At 32.7% G+C, this 14256-nt stretch overlaps 2 protein-coding genes across 7 annotated transcripts; one reads left to right on the plus strand and one right to left on the minus strand.

The window, feature by feature from the left end:
* The first annotated feature begins 1268 nt into the window (after nucleotides 1-1268).
* Nucleotides 1269-4759, plus strand: LOC128878239 (protein ERGIC-53). The gene is made up of 9 exons (XM_054126280.1): nucleotides 1269-1475; nucleotides 1929-1985; nucleotides 2066-2336; nucleotides 2416-2515; nucleotides 2599-2710; nucleotides 2793-2964; nucleotides 3037-3427; nucleotides 3496-3701; nucleotides 3791-4759. Exons 1-9 carry the CDS (start codon nucleotides 1274-1276, stop codon nucleotides 3825-3827), a joined length of 1548 nt encoding a protein of 515 aa, XP_053982255.1. The 5' UTR covers nucleotides 1269-1273; the 3' UTR covers nucleotides 3828-4759.
* Nucleotides 4056-13502, minus strand: LOC128878237 (DNA topoisomerase 2). 6 transcript variants are annotated; one of them, XM_054126277.1, is made up of 23 exons: nucleotides 13375-13502; nucleotides 11918-12247; nucleotides 11586-11829; nucleotides 11119-11505; nucleotides 10797-11036; nucleotides 10619-10724; nucleotides 10366-10518; nucleotides 10120-10289; nucleotides 9828-10038; nucleotides 9156-9744; nucleotides 8844-9075; nucleotides 8561-8760; nucleotides 8352-8487; nucleotides 7966-8265; nucleotides 7541-7774; nucleotides 7282-7470; nucleotides 7048-7174; nucleotides 6813-6965; nucleotides 6633-6708; nucleotides 6477-6556; nucleotides 6270-6380; nucleotides 6057-6178; nucleotides 4056-5987 (listed from the first exon to the last, which is right to left on the minus strand). In XM_054126277.1, exons 2-23 carry the CDS (start codon nucleotides 12217-12219, stop codon nucleotides 5838-5840), a joined length of 4512 nt encoding a protein of 1503 aa, XP_053982252.1. In that variant the 5' UTR covers nucleotides 12220-12247; nucleotides 13375-13502; the 3' UTR covers nucleotides 4056-5837. The 6 variants fall into 6 exon arrangements, with proteins under 6 accessions (XP_053982252.1, XP_053982253.1, XP_053982251.1 ...); XM_054126278.1 differs by lacking the exon at nucleotides 13375-13502 and adding an exon at nucleotides 13254-13371; XM_054126276.1 differs by lacking the exon at nucleotides 13375-13502 and adding an exon at nucleotides 13137-13368.
* Nucleotides 13503-14256: the final 754 nt, after the last annotated feature.

Below are 14256 nucleotides of genomic sequence, written 5' to 3' on the forward strand. Positions count from 1 at the left end.
GCTACCGCGGCCGCTCCAACGGTATATGCGCGATCTGATTGGTCGGAGTTTTTTGTTAATATCTGTTTAACGAAGCCTCGGACAACATTTTCGCTAAGGAAAAAGTTCTTTCAAATCACCTCCCGAACCACCCCTTTCAAGGTGTTACAACATTTTTGGGACACCCTGTATTTTTAAAATATCAGTGACGCCATCGGTGGGAAAACGCCCAAGTTTGTAGTCAAAATAGTTTCCACTAGTGTTGCTAGATGGCACCACTGTATCTTTCAACCAATTATTCTTCATTCCTCAATTTAAATAAAATAATAAATGTATAAAATGATGTGTTAATATGTAAAATTAATCATTTTTATGAATAATTATTTAGTGTAGCAATAATTATCGACCTTTTAATTAGTGGCGTCATCTAGCACCAATAATGAGGTACTATTGTCACTACAAACTTTGCGGTTCCCCACCGATGGCACCACTAACAATGTTAAAATTTAACCGTAGGAACAAATGTATATAAACACTTTTACATTATTAATTCGATTGTACATACGAAAATTTATATTCATTTAATAAGAGAACTCGAATAAACAAAAATATATGACTGCCATGGAGTCCACTTGTCGCCATTTATTGATGCGCCTTTACTCAGGAGTGTATCATAGGTGTGATGCATAATTGTCAATGAATATTTAAACATATCTCTATCTCTATTATTTTATTTCAAATCTTCATACATATACACATTCTTATTGACTGTTTCGCTGCAGAACTGTAATTATTATATATAAGCAGTAGCTTATATAAGTTCCACTAAATGTCAATCCCATTGCAATGGGTCTCATGTGGTCTTGGATATGTACTCAAGTTTCCTTCCACTGGACGAAAACAGAAAAATTACAGCGAGAAAAACGACATTTCAGAAACTTCGATAATACTAAATATGGTATAAACTGATCCATTAAGTCTTTTCGAATTTTTGGATCCTCTATAACGCCATATTCTCATATGACACGTCCACAAAACTGAAACAGTATTCTATTCAAAGCATGATTCTTGTTTGGTAGAAAATTACAAAATTTTCGTTGAGCGTTTCATCTAGTGAATGAAATATCGTTCGATAACAAAAGTTTCTGTAATAAGAGAGTAATAAAATCACGGTGAAAGACAAAATCTTTGAAATGTGGCCATAAAATTGACACGTCATTGATAATACACCAATCGTACGGGGAATTTAGGTGGTTCCACCAATCATTCAAACGCTTACAGAACAGGGTCGACCATGGTCAACCGAGTAGAGAGTAGACAGTCGAAAATGAAGATGGCCGCCGAGGTGAGGTGGCTTTTGATTTTTCATATATTTTCTGTAATTAACGTTGTCCTCGGAGAGTTGCCTCATCGGAAATTCGAGTATAAATATTCTTTTAAACCACCGTATCTCGCACAAAAAGATGGAAGTGTGCCTTTCTGGGAATACGGGGGAAGTAAGTACAAGTGAAACCTAACCAAGTACACCTGTAAAACACTTCCGTATGTTATTTTCTCGTAGTCGGCTTTTCGATTATTTGATTGAAATGCATCGTTATTTCGTTTCCAAACGTAAATCTCGATCAAATCTTTTTCCCGCGAATACTTAACGTATAAATTTCATATTATTTTCGTGACAGAACTGGGTTAAACTCGCGACAGATGTACATGTTTTTATTTACATTAGAAACTAATTTAATTGGTCTTGAAAATCAACAGAAAGTGATATAAAATTCGACTATTTCGACAAATAAATAGAATTTCCTTTTTATTAATATAATATTGTAGTACATGCATGTATGGTTTTAATTGATATTTCTGCTATTAATTTTCGTACTTATTATACTTTATTCGTTTATACTATAATTCATTATTTGGATTATTCAGAAAAATATATATTTATATTACAGATGCAATTGCTAGTGCAGAGAATGTTAGGGTAGCTCCATCATTGAGGAGTCAAAAAGGTATATGACAAATAATAATGTATATAATACTTATTTTGCATTTTACTTTGTATTATATGAAAATCTAAATTAATGCTTAGGTGCAATATGGGTCAAACAGCCAGTTCTCTGTGAATGGTGGGAGGTAGAGTTAATATTTAGAATAACAGGAAGAGGAAGGATTGGAGCAGATGGATTAGCATTTTGGTATACTACTACAAAGGGTGCCTATAATGGCACAGTTTTTGGTAGTTCTGATCAATGGAATGGTCTTGGAATCTTCTTTGATTCCTTTGACAATGATAACAAACACAACAACCCTTATATCATGGCTGTTCTGAATGATGGCACAAAATCCTTCGATCATACAAAGTGAATTACATCTTTCACTATTTTTTTAACATGCATTAAAAGTTCCAATAAATGATCTTGTATTTTAACTTTTATACAGTGATGGTACAACGCAATTATCCGCTGGTTGCTTGCGCGATTTTCGTAATAAACCATTTGCTACAAGAGCAAAAATTGAGTACTATCAGAATACTTTAACTGTAAGCATATATTCGTGTACAATTTATTTTTAATATTAACATCAGAATTACCGATGGTTCATCTCTTTAATATTTAATTGTAGCTATTGTTCCATAATGGCATGACGAATAACGAACAAGATTATGAAATGTGTTTCCGAGTTGAAAATGTGGTTTTACCGAGAGGCGGATATTTTGGTGTTTCGGCTGCTACTGGTATTTATCTTCTAAATAAAATAGTGAAATTATTATCCATTCTACCCGCAAAAATTAATTGATTTTCAATCATTTCTTCTAGGTGGTTTAGCTGATGATCATGATGTTTCTCATTTCTTAACACATTCTCTATATCCTCCTGGTCAATTGAGGGCTGATGGACAGAAAGTTTCTTTAGAGGAACAGCAAAAACTTAGCCAAGAATATTTAGATTATCAAAGGAAATTAGAACAGCAGAAAGAGGATTACCGCCGGTTAGAAATAATAAAATTAAAAGTCTAAAATTAAATAGGAAATTTGTTTTTAAAAATAATTCAATTGTTTAGGGATCATCCAGATGAACACCGGCAAAAAGAGGAATTTGAAGAATATTTTGAAAATGACAATCAGCGAGAACTGCGACAAATCTTTGATGGTCAAAGTCAAATGTTTGATGCGTTGCGCGAGCTTCATAATAAATTGGATGAAATACTTGGAAGACAGGAAAGAACTTTAAGTTTAGTATCTCAAGCTCAATTAGGAGGTAACATTGTTAAAACTGGAACAGGAGATCATATTCAAGCAATTGACTCTATACGTCGACATGAGGTCGACAATCTATTGAGTAACCAAAAACTGATAATAAATACAGCCAATGAGATTAAATCCTTTGTAAATGATGTGTATTCTAAAGCTGATACTATCATTAATAATCAAGCTCGTGCTCCAACGGCTCAGGTATTTGCTTGTATTTAATTTGTTATCAAACATTCTGTAATATATTTGAACGAAAAAATGTTTTGTAGGTGCAGCAAATGGGATATGATTATCACTCCCTTATTTCTGAAATGCGAGACGGACTTAATACTTTGAAAAGGGAAATCGGACAAATAAATACTAAAGTAAATAGTGGAACTATAGATTGTCCTACAACAAGTTGTTTGACAACAACACTGTTCTTGCTTTTCGTAGCACTTCAAATGATGATCTTGTTTGGTTACAGCATGTATCGGTAAATGTTTACCTCGTAAAGTTCATATAAACAAACATGTTCGAAATAGATTTATTTATTTTCTTTATTATTTTTGTTTTCATTTGCAGGGACAATAAGGAAGCACAGTCAAAAAAGTTGTATTAATGTTCATTTTTAATCGTACAGTATAAAAGTAAGGGTACAGAAGTAAATTCCTACCTTTATGCACTGTTTCGATATTTTTACCCGTGGAATATGCATTTTGTTGAACATTTGTATAATAAATGCATTCTTCATCCGAGATAGATCTAAAAAGCGGCAGAACAGTCAGTGCTCCTGGAGTATGGTAAAAATAATCATTAATTGTTCTCAGCTTGGTATAATTTAATCATTTTAATATTTGTTACAACACATGATATTCTTCATCATTACGAACCATAGGCATAAAAATAAAAATAGCAGAAAGTATACGTGAAATTAAACTGGAAATGAGATTATAAATTAGATGTTTAGTAATTTTGAAATGAGACAGACCTTGTCGTGATTTGTTTAGAGGATTGTGTATAATATATATTTTTTTATTGTCATTCATTAAGAATGTTTCGCGCTACGCGCACACCTTTTTTTCTAGTTTCATTTACAATATGTACTTCTTTTTTTTACATAGAAATTTCTTGGTAGTATTACATGAAATGTATTGTATAAATGTTTATACGATTTTTGTATTGGGAATTGGCATATCGAAACACGAAAAGCAGACATTTCTGTCAAATGTCACTTACCGATATTTATTGGTCTGGTACTACATTCCCTTAGATGAACAAATGTATAGATAAGCTCTGCGTTTTTAACGTGACAGATTTAAAATTAAGAGATCATGAATACAGCTAGATCAAATTAAAAGCACGAGTAATTTTATAATTACATATTCTCGCATTACTGGTGAAAGTGACATCGAACAATCATAACATTCATGAAGCTGTAAAAACATTTTGTTAATTGAATACGTACTGTGTAAGCGCAAACAGCGTATCGAGTACTTACATAGAAAGAGGAACTTGAATTATTCGCAAGCTCGGTATTCCTATCAACATTATTGCATTTGTAAAAGTTATCAAAGATTGTAAATGTATAATGAAATATATCTGATAATAAAAATACTAATGAAAAACTATAACATAAAATTCATTGGTGGTAAAGGAGTAGGAGGAAGCCAGGATCTCTAGGCAAACAAGATCGCGGGTGAAAATTAATTCACGAATAAATCTAAGATATTTATTTGCTATGTGGAAATAAAATTTGTCTAACTTTGACGAGTAGTACAGACATGAAATCAATAAAACAAATTACAATACGTATATAAAATGTTTAGTGTCATATCAAACGATTTTTAAGAAAATACTGACTGTGTTGAATTCTTTGCAGTATTGTTTTTTTTTTTCGTTTATTATACTTCAGTATCGAACGAAAGAATTATACGTGTTAATTGATACAATTATTTTCACACGTTACAGTAAGTACCTCGTATATTCAAGATACATCATTTATTATGAATACGAAAAATATCTCTAACAAGTATATATACGTAAACGGTAATTATGTTTCATTATAAAATCGGAGTTTGATACATGAAAAAATAAGTAAAACTTATTTAGCTAACTAAATTTATAATTGGATCTTTAAAAAATATGTACAACGCATTAATATCGAACAACGTTCAAGGCATTTAAGTGCATGAACTTCATTGCAATCACATCTATAGAATGACGAAGATAAATATAAATTAAGCTGTATAGACAATTGCTACGCATAGTTATTGTGGTGCATTATATCTATGTCCTTGAATGACGGTGGTTATGTCTGTAAGAGCGAGTAGCGTCAATGATCTTGCGCACTTCAAATTCTGATCAAAAAACATATGACCCTACACGGACGGCTCTCACACTATTGACAGATAGTGTTATATATATATACACACATACATTTACATATATATTTACATACATATTTGTATATGCTAAGTGTATGTGTCTATGTACGTATATATATATTTATTTAGTTAAATTGTAATCCAGAGTGTGATTAACATAAAGTAATATGGTTTACCGATAACATAAAATAACGTTATTAATAGTCTGGATTCCAATTCAACTAAAAACTTATATGGGCAGTCATTCAATTGGAATCATCGTCCGATTCCACGGCATATGAAACAGGTTTACGAACACGGCCCGTAGTATTTCTCGGCGCTGGAACTGGAGAAGTTTCGTCTATCCTAGCAATATCATCCTGTTGCGACTCGGTCTTCTTCTTCTTTTTCTTTGACTGAAAATAAATGGTTGTATTGTTAGATCGCGACTAGCTGTTTATCATTCAGAATGTATTATTACTTACGGGAACTTCTTTGATGGCAAACGGTTGGTCTTCGGAATCCGAATCAGAAGAAAAGACCTTTGTTTTAAACCGTATTTTCCCTCTTTTTCCTCCACCATTTTCAGCCTTCTTTTTAACGGGAGCTACATCGTAAATAATGAAGTTATGTCAAGAAATGATATGATACGTGAATACTTCAGGAATTATTAAAATATTATCAAGAATCTTAAGTACCTTTTGATGGAGGCGAGAATAACGCGTCTTCACTAGATGACACTACAGGTTTTGGTTGTTTTTCTGCAGAAGAACTACCGACTAGAGAGTCGAAAAGTTCTTCTGAACTTACTATTATAAACAGAAAAATGATTAAAATAGTAATATGAGAACAGTGTACCAATATAATCAACAGATTTGTATAATTGTTGTTATTCATTTACTTACACTTCGGCGGTGGTACTTTCTTATTTATGTTAAAGCTATCGTCAGAATCACTGTTTGTTATTGCCACTGGTTTCGTTTTTCTAAACAGAAAAAAATGATTAATAAAGAAAAATATTTTATTTTTTGCTTCATTATATAATTACGAAATATACTCACTGCTCTGAATCTGATGAAAGATTAACCATTTCATCGTTAGATGAAGACTCAGAATTGAAACTGTAGTTTTTCTTAGCTGTAACATTCAAAGTGTAATAGATAAAAAATTAATTTTATATGTGTATACATTATTTAGTATTGAAGTACGGTACGTATAGGAAAAGATATGAAAATGGATACCTGTATTTCTACGGGATGTACGAATTTCTGGCGGAGGTGATATACTGCCAAAATCAATTTCATCGTTACTTTCATCGCTACAGTACATTTTCCTTTTATCACCTTTTTCTTTTTTGGCGCCCCGTTTAAATGGCAATGTTGTTTGTTTCATACCTATTTATTGGATATAGAAATTGTATGTAACGATTTTTGAAAACTTTTACTTTCATTTCATTGTATCTATGTATACACATACCTCTCTTGCCGCCTGCTTTTTTCTCTATCTTATCAGGAGAAGATCCCACTCTATCATCCAACGGTTTCGAACCTGCTTCAACTAGAAGATCGAATTCATCTTTCTCCTCCGTTGATTCTTTCTTTACCTAATATTTCCGTAAATTTTAGGTTAGATATACATACAAAATTTGTACGTGAAAGAAATGTTATTATCTATACATTAAAATTAATTTAATAATATGTGTCACATTACCCTTGGCTGCTTCTTAATTCCTTCCTTTTTGTCTTTAGACACAATGTCCGCTTTTTCAATTTTCTTCTTCAATTCCGTATCAATTACTGGAACTATTCGACGAATAGAATTCGATGCATAAATTTTTGATGGAGGTTTCTTAATAAGTTTAGCCGATTTCAATTCTTCCTTTTGTTCCTTTTCTTCTAACTAATCAAATATCACATATATAAATAAAATCTGATCATACATTTCTAGATGCTAGAGAAATTCTACATACCTTATTTAATTCGCTCAATAGATTGTTCAAATCCTCTTTCCATAAAGAGACAGGCGAACGAGCTTGCAATCTCTTCAATTCCGCTAATTTATCGTCCCTTTGACGTAATAATTCATCTTTCTTTTCTTTTGTTAAACTCCATAAGGTCATTCCTAATAGATAATCGAAATTTTCTTTTGCTATGGCAGTAGTCGACGCAGCTTCTTCGTCTTCAACCGTTTCAGCTACTTCTTCCTATCGAGACATTACACAATTATTTGTATATATCCGTATGAATTAAAGTTAAAACTAGTTGGAATTAAAATTTTTCATTGTATTTTTACAATATCTTCCCACTACTTACTTGTTCTTCCTAACGTAGCATAACAGTTAAACTTAATTGCATAATTGCATACGATTGTTTGAAATAATAGTGCAGTACTTACTAAAACTTCTTCTCTATTTTGTGATAATTTCCAAGCTATCACTGGATCGGATACATACTCTCGTCTAATTAATTCAGCTATCATATCCTTCTTCTTTTTATTTTCTATTACTATAGTCCCGTCGCATTTCTCTAAAATAAATCTTGCTTGGTTCGAAAGTTTCGACGCTTCTGCCTGCAGTATACCCTCCAAATAATCTTTCCTTTTGTGATACATTTGCAGTCTTACTGTATAGAAGTCTTTCAGAATGTTAACAACGTTATCATACTTTTGAAGGCATTGATTTGCATCGAATGCACACTGTGTAAACGCAAATATATTCATTTAACAATTAATAGCATTTTAAATGTTGTTATTAATTATAGATAAAATTTGTCATTTTTTACCATAGATGTAATAGCAGTTGTGGTTTGTAGTTTGAAAGCTTTATGAAGACCATCCCTCTCTAATTCTACTAACTTGTCGCGGTTTAAAGTTACTATAAAGTGTACTGCCGTGTCCGTGTTGTATTCCTTGTAATCTCTGCAATTATATGTAGAAAAATAGCAAGTATTTTTTCACTGTCTGTTTGGTCATTAGTAGCGACTATATTTACGTAATAATAGATGGTATTTTATCGCTTCCATGCAACATTGGCTCTAGAACTGATTCTTTGTAAGTTTGGGTCCATGTTCCAACTGGAAGTTCCGTAATTTCAACTTTATCTGGTCCGATCACCGAAATTTCGCCATTAATAACATATCGATAATCTCCGCAACTCTCTATTACTCCTTTAAAGTTCTTGTAGTAGGGTATCTATTTAGGAAATAAAAAAAAAAATTAACAAAAAATAGAGAAACAATGGTAGGAAGCAAGTTATTATTAAAAACTATAACTACCATTGGTTTTGGATCAGCACCGTCCATCATTCTAAATAAATTTTCAATGATCTCTCTGGGATTGTAGTTCGGAATCTTTGTCATCCAGCCAGTACCAATGCCATCAGCACCATTTACTAATACCATTGGTATAGTTGGTACATAGTACACAGGTTCAATTTTTTGATTATCATCGTACTCGTATTTCAGCAAAGGTTCGTCGTACTTGTGAAATATAAGCCTCGCTAACGGACTACGGAAATAAAAAAAAAAAATACGTTAACTGCTCCTTTTTTATTTATAATCGTAACAAAAATAAAAAAATATGAATACCTAAGCATCGTGAAGATATATCGAGGGCTTGCTGAATCTTTTCCTCCTGCTAATCTGGTACCGAACTGACCAATGGGTTGAAGTAAATTAATGTTATTACTTCCTACGAAATTCTGTGCAAGACCAATGATAGTTGACATAAGAGAAACTTCGCCGTGGTGGTACGCTGAATGTTCGGCAACAGATCCAGCTAACTGAGCAACTTTTACTTCACGTTTATCGTTACGTTTTAAACACGTATACAAAACTTTTCTTTGTCCCGGTTTGAAACCATCGATCATATTAGGTATAGAGCGTACATTATCATAATTACTGAATAAAACTAATTCAACGTTAATAAAATCAGAGAAAGATACAGTACGTGTATCCTTTTGATAAAGATAACGCTCCCCGAGACCAATGTCTTTCCTTCTTTTCGTTTCATCCATATAATTCGTTAGCCAATCCTTACGTTGATCGACACACTTTTTACTGAAAGCCATGATGATATTTTGATCATCCTGATCTCCATCATACCTAAATAAAATCCTGTGTCTCGTCATATTTTGAAAATATTCTTTTGCCTCTTTAGCCGTAGAGGTACCCAAACCTATAATAAAAGAGAGGAATATTTTTGTACAATTAGAAATAAATAAAAATAAAAGTTTTTTTTAAAAGATCAAAAATAAAAACCTTTGTAGTACTTGATTCTATACGTATGAAAATTACTCGTCTCCGTCTTCCATTTTTGAAATTCCGGTAGGGAAAAGAAGCTCAATACTTCGCTTCCTTTTGTTGCTTTCACAATGGGTGTGATAAATTCTTCTACGAAATTTACCTTCAGTAATGAAGGCCAGTTATGATGAATAAAATTAATTAACAATCCCTTGATATGAGAACCATCCTACATAAATACACGCAACACATAAGTATTGTACAGATGCATAACATTTATCGAAGTATTAAATTTATAAAAAAAATTAACCTGATCTTGATCGGTCATTATCATCATTTTTCCATAACGTAATGTCTTTAGATCGTCGCGAGTTTCATATTTTTTCTTATATTGAAGTCCAAGGATTTTTATCAAATTATTAATCTCGACATTTTCTAAAATTTGCTTATGAGTCGCCTCCCTTACATTTAAAATTTTACCTAAAATCATTTTCATATATAACAATAGTATAATTAATACTGCTATTAAAGTTATTATATGTTTGCATGTACTTACCTCTCAGAGGAAATATTCCATATTTATCTCTACCTATAGAAGCAAGACCAGATACTGCCATGGTCTTAGCTGAGTCTCCCTCAGTTAATATCAGCGTGCATTCAAGTGATCTGCCGGTTCCAGCATCATTAGCATCTTCTAACTTTGGAATTCCTAAAATACAAAATTGCTCGTAATAATTTGCTTAATTTCCTTGTCGCATTAGTTCAAAAGTGGCATCAAATACTATATCCTTTCCATGTGTACGATTTACCTTGCAATTTTCTTTGCTTTGATTTAGGGCCCAATTTTTGTAGCTGGCTATCAGCTTTAAATTTCGCCCATGTTAGAACTGCTTCAACAATGCCCATTTTTGTTACCTATGTATAATTCAAAATTTGTCACAAACATATAAAAATATTATATCGACAAAATTGAAATTTAATATTTACGTTTGTAACAAATTTATCGCTAAGTGTGCATTTTGAACCAAAACTTTTAGCTTGCAATGTCATGTTCTCCTTAGTTTGCGAATCAAATGTAGGATTGTTAATAAGACAATTAACAAAAATCCATAGATGATTTTTAATTTGAAATGGCTTGATCGTCACGCCAGCCTTATTTTTCTTCTTTAAAGTTTCTGTCAACTGTTTTACTATTAATTCTGTAACATGATCCACATGCCGTCCACCCTATTTATAAGAAATATTTTAGAATTTAATTTTGTTTAATTGCATGATATTTGTCAATCATCTAGTTTTTCATAAATTTTACCTTTGTTGTTGCAATACTGTTTACAAAAGACATTTGCTGGAAGCCCTTATCAGACAGAGTAACAGCCACTTCCCAACGAGGTCCACAGTGTTCATATACTACTTTCAAAGGATTACCAATGTCATCTTTTTTATCTTTAATATACAAATCGACATAGTCTTTAAAATTTTTAATTGGAACTCTAGTGCCATTCAAATAGACTTTAACACCGGTAGTAGAGGCTGCTATATCGAACGCTCGTCGAGACATAAGAGCAACTATATCATCATCCAGAGATTGCATTTTAAATTTTGATAAATCTGGTGAAAATATGACTTTCGTGAAATCTTCTCCAGTGGATGCTTTAACTCTAGGCTCACTAGCAAGTCCCATATTGTTACTCCATGTCTACAAATACAAATTCATTATATAAATATATTATTATAATACAAGTATCTGTTTTAAACATATTTTTACGAATTAATTACTTGTTTTAAACATTTCCTATACTCCTTAGATGAAGTTTCCACGGTAAAACGATGACTAAAAATATTACACAATTTGGCACCATAACCATTCCTACCACCAGTTACTTTTTCCTCTTCGTCATCATAATTAGACGATGTTAACAAATGACCAAATATCATGGTAGGAACAAACATATTTTCTTCTTTATGAATTACCACTGGGATACCTTTGCCATTATTCCATATTGATATAACATTCTGTTCTCTACAAATTGAGACAAGTTTTTTATTGATTTTTCAATGATTAGATATAAATATTTCAATTACTTATAGATTAATAAGTAAACACATACTGATTAATGTCAATTTTAATGGTATCCATTTTGGGATCCCTTTGTTTATTATCTGCTGCATTTACTAAAATCTCATCAAATATTTTGTATAATCCAGGAACATATTTTATTTCCCTTTGCACCATTACTTCTTTCTCTTTGTCATAGACCCACATCATTTCAGTTACCGGTTCAACAGAACCAATGTAAGTATCGGGACGTAATAAAATATGTTCCAACTGAGACTTCTTCTGGTATATCCCTTCGATAGTCTTTTTCTTTGAAGCATTGTCACCAGCTCCATTTTCTACTGTAGTACTCATGGTGTTATAGGGTTTAGTATTTATGTAACTGTAACAAATAAAGATGTAGTTGTTTAAGGTATTAGAGATGAGATAAAATGCATTGTACATATACCCAGATATACTTCATCATAGAAGCTTTATTTGGCAAAATTATTTCATATTTTTAAAATTGAAAAATTTAGTAATAGCAAACTGGTGTCATCTAGCCACGATTTCTTTTAACAGAAATTTTTTTTTAACTACATTACCTTAGTTATCTTTCTCTAATATGTTCTCATTACATGTAACACTATAATATTATTACTTAAACATAGCATTTCTGAAATAGGTGATTACACTTTTTAAGTATATTCTATTTATTGTAAGAATAAACAATGTTTCTTCTCTAAGTTTAACTAGTTTTTTTATTTGTGACAAGATACTAAGTACACATCATGTACATACACATTGTATACATGTATACACATTGATGATACATTGAAAAATGAAGATTTTTGATAATTACGAAATTATCAAATTTTTTGTAGGTTAATTCGACTCCAACTTTATTTCTAATTAATTTTAACATAAACTTTTATATCCAATATGTAGAAATCATACACGACTGCACTGTGCAAGTTTTAATCGCAATAGTTGTTGCATGTAACAAAACATGGTTTTACATATTATTACGAACGATAAGCCTTTCTTCCGTCCAAACAATTAAATTATTATTTACTAAAAACACTTTCGTACCCGAAACAAGATTTACTAATATGGCGGGAAAATATCCACTGTGTAATTGGCCAGTATGGAGAAGACGCCAATTTAGCATAAACATCTGTCTTTCGAATATTAAATCTATATATAAACATCAAGTCGCTTCCAAAATGAAAAATATTATTTTACAATAAAATATCAGATTATGGAATCGCTCCTACCTTCAGTCTACTTACCTTCGTTAGAATTGCAATACAAACTATGGAGTAGCGTCGGCAACCGAAAATTGCACAGCTATAGTATCTTAAGTGGGGACTAAAATTAATAAACGGCGTACCGCAGTCAATAACTACCTAAACTTAATTATTCATTGCACAAACTGTTTGCCTCTCTCCCTCTTGCCTTAACCTTCATCCGAAACTGAAGCTGCCTAACACGATAGTTGAACAACTATTGTAAGCACATTATATTTACCTGTAACTCAGAATTCAGAATGACGGTTGGGACGCCTGTAAGAGTGAGCAACGTTCGGAAACGCTAAAAGACTATAAGATAAAGGAGCGTAGACCTCGTTGTTGACTGTGATTGGTGTGAGGTCAAAGTCATGAATGCAATGGCTCCCTCTATCCCTACCTTTCATTCTATAGTTCGTCTAGAGGAATAAAACAAACGTTTCATTGGACTGATATACTCTGATCAGACTATATCGTAGATCCAGGGCCGGCGTTAGGGGGGAAGGGGCCAGATTTTTGGGAGCGTCGCAGTCCGGTGTCCCTAGTATACGAATACAGGGTGTCCCAAAAATGTTGTAACACCTTGAAGCAGGTGGTTCGGGAGGTGATTTGAAACAACTTTTTCCTTAGCGAAAATGTTGTCAGAGGTTTCGTTGAAGAGATATTAACGGAAAACACTGACCAATCAGAGCGCGAGGATGCCGATGGAGCGCTCGCGGTAGCGTATGAGCGCGGTCGCCTATCGCGTAGCCTACGCTCAACCGGCATACTCGTGCTCTGATTGGTCGGAGTTTTCGCTTAATATCTCCTCAACGAAACCTCGGACAACATTTTCGCTAAGGAAAAAGTTGTTTCAAATCACCTCCCGAACCACCTGCTTCAAGGTGTTACAACATTTTTGGGACACCCTGTATATACCCCTGACGGGGTGCCACGATAATCTTACCCGGGGCGCCAATATTGCTAAAACCGGCCCTGCATAGATCTAAAACGTTATTTTTAATTATTTCTGATTATTTGATATCCTTACATATTTTCAACTCTTTTCGACTTCTCTCCTACAGAACTGTAATGTACAATCTCCATTGAATTCGTCAGTGAAAACAAACCAACCACACGTGAA

This window comes from Hylaeus volcanicus, chromosome 6 (genome assembly GCF_026283585.1).
Source record: "Hylaeus volcanicus isolate JK05 chromosome 6, UHH_iyHylVolc1.0_haploid, whole genome shotgun sequence".
NCBI classification, from domain to species: domain Eukaryota; kingdom Metazoa; phylum Arthropoda; class Insecta; order Hymenoptera; family Colletidae; genus Hylaeus; species Hylaeus volcanicus.